Source organism: Brassica napus, chromosome A9 (assembly GCF_020379485.1).
Source record: "Brassica napus cultivar Da-Ae chromosome A9, Da-Ae, whole genome shotgun sequence".
Lineage (NCBI taxonomy): Eukaryota > Viridiplantae > Streptophyta > Magnoliopsida > Brassicales > Brassicaceae > Brassica > Brassica napus.
This window is the reverse complement of record NC_063442.1, coordinates 6,040,687-6,053,609: the sequence shown is the minus strand read 5'-3', so window position 1 is coordinate 6,053,609 and position 12,923 is coordinate 6,040,687. Positions and strand designations below refer to the sequence as shown.

At 36.3% G+C, this 12,923-nt stretch overlaps 4 protein-coding genes across 6 annotated transcripts; 1 reads left to right on the top strand and 3 right to left on the bottom strand.

Moving 5' to 3' along the window:
• Window positions 1–426: 426 nt before the first annotated feature.
• Window positions 427–1,683, bottom strand: LOC125577995. Its single transcript, XM_048740222.1, has 2 exons — window positions 1,131–1,683; window positions 427–953 (listed from the first exon to the last, which is right to left on the bottom strand). The coding sequence occupies exons 1-2, from the start codon at window positions 1,681–1,683 to the stop codon at window positions 427–429; spliced, it is 1,080 nt and encodes a 359-aa protein (XP_048596179.1).
• A 936-nt stretch (window positions 1,684–2,619) lies between these two features.
• On the bottom strand, window positions 2,620–3,333 carry LOC111198995 (glutathione S-transferase T3-like). Its single transcript, XM_022688390.2, has one exon. It carries the CDS (start codon window positions 3,331–3,333, stop codon window positions 2,620–2,622), a length of 714 nt encoding a protein of 237 aa, XP_022544111.2.
• A 2,099-nt stretch (window positions 3,334–5,432) lies between these two features.
• Window positions 5,433–7,761, top strand: LOC106432967. The gene is made up of 6 exons (XM_048739596.1): window positions 5,433–5,924; window positions 6,011–6,216; window positions 6,464–6,728; window positions 6,814–6,921; window positions 7,001–7,245; window positions 7,368–7,761. Exons 1-6 carry the CDS (start codon window positions 5,520–5,522, stop codon window positions 7,471–7,473), a joined length of 1,335 nt encoding a protein of 444 aa, XP_048595553.1. The 5' UTR covers window positions 5,433–5,519; the 3' UTR covers window positions 7,474–7,761.
• Window positions 7,762–10,183: 2,422 nt separating this feature from the next.
• LOC106432956 (gibberellin-regulated protein 7) lies at window positions 10,184–10,990 on the bottom strand. Of its 3 annotated transcripts, none has more exons than XM_013873804.3 (2): window positions 10,839–10,990; window positions 10,184–10,612 (listed from the first exon to the last, which is right to left on the bottom strand). In XM_013873804.3, exons 1-2 carry the CDS (start codon window positions 10,915–10,917, stop codon window positions 10,368–10,370), a joined length of 324 nt encoding a protein of 107 aa, XP_013729258.1. In that variant the 5' UTR covers window positions 10,918–10,990; the 3' UTR covers window positions 10,184–10,367. The 3 variants fall into 3 exon arrangements, with proteins under 3 accessions (XP_013729258.1, XP_048595552.1, XP_022547413.1); XM_048739595.1 differs by having other exon boundaries at window positions 10,184–10,616; window positions 10,837–10,984; XM_022691692.2 differs by having other exon boundaries at window positions 10,184–10,591; window positions 10,839–10,984.
• Window positions 10,991–12,923: the final 1,933 nt, after the last annotated feature.

Sequence of the window (12,923 nt, the reverse complement as noted above, 5' to 3'; positions counted from 1 at the left end):
TACAAAACCCCGAGATTAATCTTCAATCATGAAACATGGTAATATTTCAGCTAGTTTGTCATGTCCATAACGGCGAACATGCTTTTGATTCTAACTATGTCTTCTGATATGCTCATGCAGACAATATAATTCTAGGGACGATGGATTTCCAACTAAGAGCATGTACATCAATGAACCCCCTATTGGGGTTCACATGTATTTTTTATGTATTTAATTGTGGGTCCGGGAACAGTGTTGAACCCGGATCAATTGTGCTCCTCCATCAATGAACCTTAAATCCGGGTTCATAGGAATAAAATAATATTAAAAAAAAAGTTAATATAAACATTTTTTAAAATTTTTTTTTTTTTTTAAGAAACTAAAAATTTTACATTATTTATGAAAAGTTTTTATTCAATACATTGAAAAATCATGAACATAGAAAGATTATTCATCACGATTACCAAATTTCTCCCAAACATTTTCAACTAAATCAGCTTTCAAACGCTCATGTACGCTTGGATCCCGAATTTGATTGCGAATGTTAATCATATCGACATTCACACTTTCTCTCGTTTTCACCTTCGCACTTCGGCTAGATTCTCCTGACTCGAACTCAGATGTATCAGCTAGAGTGTATCCGTGTCGTTCATCCTCGACTATCATATTGTGCAATATGACACACGTTCTCATTATCTTTCCTATCTTTTCCTTGTCCCATTTTAGAGCAGGGTTTTTTACAATTGCAAACCTCGATTGCAAGACTCCAAATGCCCGTTCGACATCTTTTCTGACTGATTCTTGTCTTTCTGCAAATTTTTGGGCTTTAGGACCTTGAGGAAGCGGGATGGATTGGATAAATGTTGCCCAATTAGGATAAATTCCATCGGTCAGATAGTAGGTCATACGATAAGTGTGGCTGTTGACCTTGAACTTCACTTTAGGTGCTCGGCCTTGTAAAATGTCATCAAAAACTGGTGACCGATCAAGAACATTGATATCGTTAAGGGTACCTGGTAATCCGAAAAATGAGTACCATATCCAAAGATCTTGTGATGCCACAGCTTCTAAGACAATTGTCGGCTTTCCTGAACCACGTGTGAACTGACCTTTCCAAGCCGTAGGGCAGTTTTTCCACTCCCAATGCATACAATCGATGCTGCCTATCATCCCCGGAAACCCGCGTGCCTCTCCAGCGTCAAGTAGTCTTTGAAGATCTTCTGTTGTAGGTGTTCTTAGATACTCATCTCCAAACAAAAGTATTATCGCTTCCGCAAAATTCTCCAAACATAAAATTGCAGTACTTGCAGCAAGTCTGAGATATTCGTCATTGACATCGCCCGCGTGACCGTATGCCAACGATCGGATGGCTGAAGTGCATTTTTGAAGTGTAGAGAGGCCGTTCCTTCCATGACCATTTCTTCGTTGCTGAAAGTATGGAATTTCATTACCTAGGCGTTCGACAATGCGAAGGAACAAAGACTTGTTCATTCGAAAACGCCGCCTAAACATGTCGTGTGTGTATGTAGGATTTTCACTGAAGTAATCCTGCCATAGTTGATTGTGTCCTTGTTCCCGATCTCTTTCGATGTATACTCGTCTCTTCGGCTCTTTGGTTAGAACAGAATCGATGAAATCATCGATTTGTTGGTCCACCGTTTCCTCAAAAACCTCATATACTTCATCATTTGAGGAGCTTGACATTCTTTCAATTTTAGTCTCTACTCCAAAAATATAACAAATTATCATTTTTATTCTCTAGTCCAAAATATAACAAATTATCATTTTTATTCTCTAGTCCAAAATATAACAAATTATCAAATATATTCTCTACTCCAAAATATAACAAATTATCAATTTTATTCCCTACTCCAAAAAAATAACAAATTATCATTTTTTTCCTCTACTCCAAAATATAACAAATTATCATATTGTTTCTCTTAAAATTATAATGCAATTAAAATTATAACGAGTGCAACGATTAAAATAATTAAAATTGAGAGCTTACGTTGCTTGTGTTGTTCTCGGTTGGGTGAGGCAGTAGAAGCGTAGTTGTGAAGTTGCTTGTGTTGTTCTCGGTTGGGTGAGGCAGTAGATCAAGTTGTCCTCTTCGTTTGTAGTTGATCAAGTGTTTCACAAAGACATGAACTTGAGAAGTAGTTGATCAAGTGTTTCAGAAGTTGTGTTCTAGAAAGTTTGAAATTCAAAGACAGAGACAGAAAGAGAAGTCGTTGATCAAGTGTTTCAGAAGTGGTGTTGTTGAAATTTATAAATTCAAAGACAAAGACAGAAAGAGAAGTAGTTGAGTTATGATTCTGAAACATACATCAAGAGCATATTTATATATGCTTCTTTGTTACATAGTACAACCCGTGACTAACATAAACTAGTGATGAAACATAGTACAACCCGTGAAACAAAAGGACATAGTAGCACTGATCCCGTACAAACAAAGCAACAACAGACTTATTAATACCAGCAACCCGTGATCCAGTCATATGAACCCGTGATCCAGCAAAAGACACAGCAACCCGTGACATAGAAACCTGCAAAAGAAAAAGGCAACCTCAAAGTTAATAACTAAACAGATCGAGTTCAACAAAAGAAATAACAGAGATTCGAACAAGCAAGTTAACCAATTCAATCAATGAGTTCAGAAATGAGTTTGTTTTTCAGGGTGATTTCATTAGGAGATAGATCAGTTTTGGCAAGGAGACGATCTAGGAGTTTCTGCTGAGAAATTTTCTTTCTCTCAGCCAAGATACTCTCAATTTGATCGAAAGCAGCTTCATGGCCGTGCCTCTTGCGTTTGGCTGCTTTCGAAGCCTTGACACCAGGCGGTCTAACCTCCTCCTCAGGTATCACTTCCTCAGCTTCCTTCCCTTTTTCCTTGCCGCCATCTTTTGACTTATAAACTGACTTCCACTTCTGATCATGTCTCAGTTCCCTCCAACAGTGTTCCATGGTGAACTTCGCTTGATAATCATTGAAGAAGATCTCATGAGCAGCCTTCATGACATCATCCTCATTTTCACCACTTGATTGGTGCTTCAGAGCCGCTTCATAACTTCCCACAAACTTGGAGACCTGCTCGTTGACCCTTCCCCACCTCTGCTTACACTGACTCCATTCTCTAGGAACGCAGCCAGTGAGCAGAGGGCTACAATTAACATACGCCTCAATTCTCTTCCAGAAGGAAGTAACCTTCTGCTCGTTACTGACAATAGGGTCCTTGCTCGTGTTCAGCCAACCACTGATGAGCACAAGGTCCTCTTTTGTTGTCCACTTTCTCTTAGTTGCCGGTTTCACTAAGCCGGGAGAGTTCGCTACAGCCTCAGCATACTGGCAGTCCATTGCTGGACTGCTCTGCGAACAGAGTAGCGAAACTAACCCGGAAAAGTTTTCCATAATTCTATTAAGTTAATGGGGTTCTAGTTCTCTATTTAAACTAGTTTTAGCTTAGATAAAAGTTAAAAATTAAACTCTACCTGCCAAACATTGAATATAAAAGCTAATAGAGCAAGCAACTACTTCACAGAGAGAAGTAATGACACATCAAATCGACTACTTAATACAATCAACTACTACTTCAACCATTAAGACCAAGCAACCAACTAACAGATCTTTAATTCGACTGTACTTTTCGCTCTAGGTCTAGTTTTTAAAATTAATACAAGCACAGGAACCAAACAAGATGATACACGTTCAGCATAAGATGGGTTTTAAACTTTTACCTCTGAGTTTCAGTCGAAGCACACCTTCTCCAGGGTGGCGACCTGGACTAAGAGGCTTCTAACCTGTTCCTGCCAATAGAAACAACAATAATACAATTTTAGTTACTCATTAAGGACTATCAGACCAAGGTTTCTTCTAAAAAAAACAGGAAAATATAATTACCTGCAGGGTCTGAATCTGGAACTTGAGATTCCACACCCCATTGATCTCCTCCTCAGCATCCTCCAGACGCTTCCTCATCCTTTCAATCTCCTCCTGGACACCAACCACCCAAGGATGACTATAATGCAACCCATCATCCTTGTTCACAACAGAAAACAAATATTAGTTCAGATCATGTTTTTTTTTTTGTAAGAACATTATTAAGAAAGTAGAACTTACTTCATAGTTGATGCACGTGAAGTAGCGCTTTCCAGGCTGACTGTCGTAGTCTTCCTTCCTCCGGACTTCGTCAATGATTTTCCCACCGCAAGCACACCTTCTTGGAATCCCGTACTGTGAATCCTGGACGAACCATAACATGTTGCAGTTCTCCCTTTGTTTCTTTGAATGTCTAATTTCTTCTGCGGGATCCATCTGCACCACAAAGAAGAAATGATTAGAACATACACTAATCTCTAATCGATTTCAAATCTACTCTGAAACAGTTAAGTAAGAGATACACTAATCTCTAATCGATTTCAAATCTACTCTGAAACACAACCCAATCTTTAACGAACCCAAACAAAGAACCCAAACAAATAAACCCCCAAATCGATTTTAGATCGACTCTATTCAACAAATAAACCTCTAATCGATTTCAAATCCCAGACTCGATCGAACCCTAACAAAAATATAATTGACTCGATGGAACCCTAACAAATAAACCCTCGATTTGAGTTCTGTGACTCGATGGAACCCTAAAAGATGAGACTCACAGTACGGGATTCACATGTTATAATTTAACAAATAAACCCTCGATTTGAGTTCTGAGACTCGCTGGAACCCTAAAAGATCGATTAACTACAAACCTCGTAACCGATCTCTCCTCCAGACTCTATTGGAGGAGAAACCCCCAATTCAACTTCAGATCGAATCGATGAAACCCGTGTAAACAAAACCTAACAACGTAACTCTACTCGAAAACGAACCTGAGATCGATCAAGAGACACTCCCTCCTCGATTTTATGAACGAAAGACCTCTCGATCGCCCTGGCAACAAGAATCGCCTCTCGAGTCGCAAACCCTAGCTATTTGGGAGAGAAGAGAAAATGAGGAGAATAACGCGAAACACCTCATTTGCGGCGCGTCATCACGACTCCGTCCAGCCAATCCGGTGGCTCCACGTGTGTTGAACTCGTCTCACACAAGTTCACGAGAGAGGCCCGGTTCACTTAATATTACCCATTTTCCTTTTTTTTTTCAAATTAAAAACCTGTGAACCCAGGCCCATGACCCTCTTATGATACCTCAATGTACATGCTCTAAGGGATGGGGATATAAAAGAAGCTATGACCACTGTGACGAAGAATAAATAGCCAATGAAAAACCAGAATTAAAAAAACTGAGGAAAGCTTTTGTGTACAATGATGTGGACATATAATATGTGTTCTTTGGTTGTTTTCGTTTTTCATTTATTGACGTGTCGTATTTTCAAACTTTTTAAAAGTTGATATAACTAATTTGACAAAAATAGAAGTGTACATATTTTTCTAACGAACACTGAAACCGGATGTCGAATAACAAAACCGGGATACTACCGGTTCAACAACTAAGGCAGCCACCTCGCAGTAAATCGGTTAACAGTAAACCGTAATCGCTGACGGATGAGTGTGTATTCATCGGTTTTGTCACGTTCCGGTTTGTTATGTGGCCAACAATTACTCCAAATCAGAACTCGCAAAAGGGGAACTAGAATTAGGGTTTCATCAGCTCAGAGGAAGAGGAAGAAGAAGAAGAAGAAGACGAATCTTCGTACAAACATCGCCATCAAGCTTCCTTCTTCGATGGCGACGACGACGACGACGATCTCTTGCTTCTCCCTTTCTCTTCCTCGAGTCACCATCCGTAACAAACCCACAAACCCTTCCTCTCCGTTCCTCTTCCGATCCAACTCGAGATTCCGACCCCTCACTCTCTCCGCCTCCGCCTCAACTTCTCCCAACAGTTTCAGCGACGATGGCTTCTCCCTCGACGACTTCACACTCCATTCCGATTCTCGATCACCCAAGGTTTTCTTCTTTTTTTCCTTACTTCCTTCTTTGAGGCTTAGTGTGGAATTTGAATTTGAAATTGGGTTTCTTTTGGTCTCTCTCAGAAGTGCTTAATTGCAGATGTGATCCAAGAGATTGAACCGTTAGATGTGAGTGTGATTCAGAAAGATGTTCCACTCACTACTTTGGACGCTATGAAGAGAACAATCTCGGGAATGTTGGGTCTCCTCCCTTCTGATAGGTTTCAAGTCCACATCGAATCTCTTTGGGAGCCTTTGTCTAAGCTTCTGGTCTCTTCCATGATGACTGGGTATATATATTTATGTTCCTGTTCTTTTGTTTTTTTTTTACGCTGATTTATTATGAGAAAGATTATATATACGAGGCAATACTACCTGCCAAGTATTTACGCCTAACTGCATCAGCTGAGCCATCATCGTGAAAGTCAATTACTTTTGTGTCATTGGATGATTTGATTTTGTCTGCTTTTATGATTCACATTGTTCTTTTTTTTTTTCTAATAGATTTATCTTTCTGATGTTTTGGGTATACTGTAGGTATACATTGAGGAACGCTGAGTATCGGCTTTTTCTTGAAAAAAACCTGGACATGGATGATGAGGACCTGGAAAGCCACAGTACCGTGAAAGGGACTGATAGGGAACCGGATGACGTTTGTGTTGAAAACAATGGTTCGTCCACAATGGATGGTAAAACGCAGAGCCTCTCTGAAATGATTGATAAAGAAGGTCTTGGCAGAGTTTCCTCTGAAGCTCAAGAATATATCTTCCGTTTGCAGTCACAGTTGTCTTCTGTTAAAAAGGTACGGTTTCTAATTCAATCCTGCATTTCTGTTTAACCTTATTTAATAGTAAAAAAAGCAAAGTATATTTGTCAATGCATTACAGGAATTACAAGAAGTGAGGCGAAAAAACGCTGCCCTTCAAATGCAGCAGTTTGTTGGTGAAGAGAAGAATGATTTGTTAGACTATTTAAGATCGCTGCAACCTGAGAAGGTTTGTGTCAAAATCACTGACTCGTGAGGGCCCTTTCCGGTTCTCTCTGACCATCTAAGCTATGGTTTTATCTTAACAGGTAGCTGAGTTGTCAGAACCCGCGGCTCCTGAGGTGAAAGAGACAATCCACTCTGTTGTTCACGGTCTTCTCGCAACCCTATCACCGAAAATGCACTCTAAATTGCCAACGTCAGAAGCTCCACCTACTGAAACTGTGAATGCAAAAGGCGATGAAGATTGCGCTGAACTTGTAGAGAACACTTCGCTTCATTTTCAGCCTCTGATCTCACTAACTCGAGACTACCTTGCTCGTCTTCTCTTCTGGTTAGATTTGCCTTGCTCTCTCCCTCTCTTGCTCGCAAAAGAAAGCTTTATTGTGAATTAGTTCTATTATCAAAGACATCTTATATTATATAAATGTGTGTGTGTGTTTCTTTTCCTTGAAGGTGCATGCTGTTAGGACACTATCTCAGAGGTTTGGAATATCGAATGGAACTAATGGAGGTTCTAAATTTGACATGCGATGCTAATGGGTCTGAAAACGTTGCTTGAAGCTATCTTTATGTTTCTCAATATCGTCTTAAATGTTTTGTATCACTGGCCTTTGCTTACATACTTGAAACCAACAAAGTGTGCAAGTGGAGGGGAAGACTGGCCAGCGTTGGAGCTTTAGATCATGCACATATATGCAGTTTGGCATTAGCCTGACAATTCATGTGCTAGGAAAACTAAAACTCATGAGATTGCTCTTGCTAAAATTTAAAATTTGTTTTGTATTTTCATTATTGTATTGGTGGACCTGTAAAGCAATAAAGCTAAATGTAACTGTAGTTGGGAATATACTTGTCTTGTCATTAATATACGAAGGAATGAAATGTGAGTGCTCAATTATTAAACCAACATGCCTCCTGGAGGATAACCATGGCGTTCACCTAACCGGCACTCACGACCTGTGAGCGAGACTCACCTATCCTAGTTTTGAATTATTAAATATGGATTGATCCGTTTAGATCCAGACTTTGCACTGGATAAATGTTATGTATATAAATTATTTTTATATATTATTACTTATTTTTAGTCATTTTATACATCATAAGATAATGAATGTATATTAAATAATCAGAATCCAGTATAGATTATAGATTACGTATATAGATCATAAGATAATGGATTACGTAAATCCAGTAAATTATCGCGATCATATAAACAAAACAATCACTTTTGCTAATTTAAAATTATTTTATGGTAAATAACTTCAAAATAGTATATGATTAAACTTAAGTTATATTAATATAGATATATAGTATATTTTTATATTATTATATATTAAATTAGTTTTCATACTCATATAATTTTATGATTATTCATATATTTTTATAACCAAAACTTTAAATGGTTAATAACAAAGTTTGCAATGTGGGGCTTTTAATGGATTTACTAATTTATAATCATTTCTTAAAAAATCAATTAAAATTTCAAAATTAAAATATTAAGTTTTCAATACTTGTCCAATGTATATTATGGTATATAATTTCATTTAAATGATATTAAAAAAAAATATATATATATATATATATATTTAATCTGAATATTTATCAAATGAGATTTCTTACTCATATGATTTTATGATTATTTGTATCTTGTTATAACAAAAAAAAAACTAAAATTCTAATCACAAAATTTTCAATGTGAGACTTACAACCATTTTAGTGGATAATTTGTTCTGCTCTAGAGAGATGATTGTGGGTCCTGGAGGACAGACTGCAAAGGAGGCCGAAGATAATGGGAGATCATTGGCGAGTAATAGGGAGATATTTGTTATGTCTGAGGCGGTTATGATCCACGTTCGGATGATCGTGATAGATCAGGAAGAACTACTAAGACAACAGAGGTTGAGCTAATGATGATTGGGTCGGAGCAAAGGATAAGTGGATTCCGGTATATTTTATGGCAACTGATACCATAATGTCATGAAGCGATCAGATCGCGACGATGGAAGCAACAGTCGATCTATACTTAACGCAGAGACACTCATCGTACATAGTTACGGCCTGTGAGTCAGGGAGAAACCGATTCAGTGTAGACTAGATCGTACTGATCAAGGCCTGTTGGGTGATAGTTCGCGATAGGGAACTGCAGCGGAAACGGATACGCCATTGGTTAGAGAGTCTGAGGGTGATCATGTGTAGATGATCGTTTGTACGGAAGGACGAATCAGAATAGTGCGACGATTGGTAAACGATCCTTAACTGAGCGTAAATGGGACAGTGAAGGTGTAGAGACTCACAGATTATGGGTGATCGAAAAGAAGCAAGACTAGAGGTATTGAACTTGTTTTGCGATAAATGAGACTGACTGAGCGTCTATCGGGGGTTTCAGTGGGCAACTGATGTTTTTGTTGGCTGTCTGGTCGAGTATAAGTCATCTTATATTATCTGCGATTGTAGGGCTGTTGGGTACTGTTCTTTCTGATCATGAGTAGATTAGTGGCTGATTGTGGAACGTTAGCATGGCTAATGTATTGAATGTACTAGATGGCTCTATTGGGACTGAGCCGTCTCTCTTTATTTCTTGTGAAGATGATTGATTGAGTGACTACAAAACAAGGGGATTCGGTTAAGTATCTGATTGAGCTGGCTAGATAAAAAAACATGAGAATAGCGTGGATGGATCATATGGATGGATGAGCAGACAAGCCAAGATAGCATTAAGGTACATGTAAATTACTCGTTTCATTTTTTTTTTTTTTATCAATTACTCGTTTCATTATGCCCAGAAAATATTGGAAAAATCGAAAACGTAGACAAAGAAGTAGTTGAAGCACGTGATGAACCTAACACGATAGTCAGTCTTTTAAAACCTCCTAGACATTGTCGCAATTCTATCATATAATTATTTACCAAACACCTTCATCTGCTTTCTTTCGAAAGTATTAGCCCTCACACTCGTTTGTACGTAAAATACATTTTTTCATCAAGAAAATATTTGTGAGAAATAGTTTGTTCAAAAAAAAGTATTTATAAGATTATCGATTCAAAAATTATTGTTTATATCACCGATTCATGCAATGTATTTATTTATTATATGGTAGATAAATATTGTTTTAAAACCAGTTTTACACATTGCAATCATGGTTCTGCAAATAACTTTTTTTCAGCATATTTGTTTTAACTACTTTGACTTGCTTCAGTTTTTAATTGGTGAAATACGAAACATCATCTTATGTGGAGTAATAGATAGCTTCGATTGATTGGTAAGTGTATAATTCCACATTATAATAAAAACCAATTTAACACCGGGAATCACTTATCAAGAAAAAAACACCGGGAATTACAAAAGGACAATTGAAGGGAAAAAACTCATAGCAAAAGATCCATACATATTTGGTTCAACGGATCTTTCTTTTTTATTTATTTAAAAATTTGGATGGAGAACGAAATGTATAATCAAGGACACTTGGGAGTCTTTTTGCTGCTAAGCTTGTCACGATAGCAAGCACACTCATGCTTGTTCCCGTAAGTTCCTGAAGGAACACACTTACACTCTTTGCAGCATATCCCACAATACTTCAAACATCTATCCTTCATCCCTGCTTCTTCGCATCTCACTTCACACTTCCCTCCACACCATTTCTCTAACTCTGCTCCATCTTTGATTTCCGGCGCTGGAGCTACCGCACCACCACCACCACCTTCATCATCATGAAATATTCATTCCAGATTTTGGTACACGTATATTTATGTCCTTGTAAGTTTTGCATGTTATGCAATGTAGAGTAAGTTCACTTATCTTTGCTAAATTTTTGATCAATAAGTATCAAAAACATATATTACCTAAATCAGTTAGGCCAAGTAATATCATAGTTAATTATGTAAAGTAGATTAAGAAGAAAAGAGTCTTGGAAGAGATTAACAAACCTGAGATAGTAGCCGAAGCAAGAGATGAAGTGATTAGAAGAAATGAGGCAACAAAGAATATGGAGAGGATTATCTTCATGTTTAATTTCACTGGTTGTCTTTAAGTCACTGAAGATAGTTAGCAAGGATCAAGTTTACATTGTCCTTGTGGTCTCTTTATTGGCCTTTTATAGGCCAAAGCTACCAACTTCATTATTTTTAATGGACTTACAGTAATATTCCCTTCCAAATTCCATTATCTTTATTAAATAAAACCAACATGTTCTATTGTTCTTATTTTTATTCTCTTTCAATAATAAAGCATTCCAAACCAACATTTCAGTATAATCTCTAAAACCTGTATAAATACGAAGTTGATTTTAATAACTCGGGATCCTAGACTAAAATACATACTAATTTTATAAGTATGTTTTTACAATTTAGTGGATATAGGATAGCCAAAAAGGTGAATTATGGTCAAGTGGTAAAGAGACATATTGACACGCCAATGTGTCTTAATTTCATCTGATGCGCGAAAGTAAATCACGTTATTTTTGATATCTATTTGCATACTAATAAATGGTTTATATGTAAATTGTATTTTTTTTCTCTTGAAAATTAGTTTGACTTCTTCATAAACCCAAGATACTTTCAGTTTTTTTTTTTTAAAGGATGAGATCTCAATAAGAATATACGAACCGTAGTCTCTCATTCCCATTATGAGTCTTCAACAATAGACCAGTTTTCATTATTTTCACATTTTTTATATATTTTTTATTTATAATAAGAATATATGCAATTGTTCATTACAAATTAGTTATAGTTTTTTTTTTTACCTTTTTAGCGAACTACAAATATTAACTTGCTTTTTTAAAATAGCTTGAGTAGTTTGAGATACCACGGTTGTAATATTGATAATAAAGATGTAGCGATCACAAGTAATTGGATCATTTAATTGTTACATTCTCAAGAATAAATATGTTAATCTATTCATAAATTATTGAGGGAAACAGGCTGGTAACAGATGGAGAATGAACATGAACAAACAACGAGATGGTCTCCTGAAGTCCAATTTCCACGCGGTTTCCGCACATGACTCCCATACTCACCTACTTTGTTTGTTTTTAGCCAAATGGAACATTTTTCAACCACTATCGCGGACGAAGTAAATGTAATCAAAAGACATGTTACGGTACTTTCCATGGTATTGTAAGAAATACATTCATTAGTAGATAAACATTTCTATACCATTGTGTAGATTTATTGTCCATTTATATTTTATTGATATCGTTAAATTCTAAAAACACTTGGTAAACAATAAAATGATAACTAAAATAGTTTAGTTTCTAATAAGGATTAACTAATGGACAAATAACTTATTTTACAAAGTTTCTCACTTGATGACTCATGAAATATATAACAATATAAAAACATTTGAATTAAATTCAATGCATTCTAAGATAACAAGTTCAACATATAAATGAATGATTCTAAAAGTCTAAATACTTATCATTACTCAACTTTGATGGATGGTTGAGATTAAAAAATAAATTTGCCAAAAAGAAATAAAGTCTTGGTGAAGAAGTAATCAAAACTTGATGAGGAAAAAAAAATCTACCTATAGATAGATGTCTTTTCTCCATCTTAAAGACATCACAAACACTAAAAAGCAATACATAAAGAAAATTTTGTAGGCAAGAGGAAATAAGTCTTAACTCCAACTTAAAGATCAAGAACTCATCTTCCATAAATCAAAACCATTCAAGAAGATTTCCGCAACGATGAATTGAGATACTCCACTAATCCTAGTTATAGTTATATTATATAATTAGTATAGATGTTAAAGATCTTAGGGTTAATGTAAATAATGTCTACATGTGGTATAAGAGCTAATGGTAATAAACATATAGCTAATCCGGAAAGTATAACAGATTTATATTTAGATGATGAAATTAGATCTATACTTAGGTAATGAAAATTAGGTCTACATTAATGTTTAATTTGTATGTATAAAACATACAAGAGTTTTTCGGAAATCATGAATCATACCTTATATGTGTGTATTCTATTCTGATCTCTGAAATGAGAAATAACGAATGCATAAGT

What these genes read in the sequence shown, in the direction of transcription:
- LOC125577995 (XM_048740222.1), bottom strand. Translation starts at nt 1,683, where the DNA reads ATGTCAAGCTCCTCAAATGATGAAGTATATGAGGTTTTTGAGGAAACG. An exon ending in GATGATAGGCAGCATCGATT is followed by an intron (nt 954 to 1,130) that starts GTATGCATTGGG and finishes ATCGGTCACCAG; the next exon opens with TTTTTGATGACATTTTACAA.
- LOC111198995 (XM_022688390.2), bottom strand. Translation starts at nt 3,333, where the DNA reads ATGGACTGCCAGTATGCTGAGGCTGTAGCGAACTCTCCCGGCTTAGTG.
- LOC106432956 (XM_048739595.1), bottom strand. Translation starts at nt 10,917, where the DNA reads ATGAAGATAATCCTCTCCATATTCTTTGTTGCCTCATTTCTTCTAATC. An exon ending in CTTCGGCTACTATCTCAGGT is followed by an intron (nt 10,617 to 10,836) that starts TTGTTAATCTCT and finishes TTTCATGATGAT; the next exon opens with GAAGGTGGTGGTGGTGGTGC.
- LOC106432967 (XM_048739596.1), top strand. Translation starts at nt 5,520, where the DNA reads ATGAGTGTGTATTCATCGGTTTTGTCACGTTCCGGTTTGTTATGTGGC. An exon ending in GTCTCTTCCATGATGACTGG is followed by an intron (nt 6,217 to 6,463) that starts GTATATATATTT and finishes GGTATACTGTAG; the next exon opens with GTATACATTGAGGAACGCTG. An exon ending in CTTGCTCGTCTTCTCTTCTG is followed by an intron (nt 7,246 to 7,367) that starts GTTAGATTTGCC and finishes TTTTCCTTGAAG; the next exon opens with GTGCATGCTGTTAGGACACT.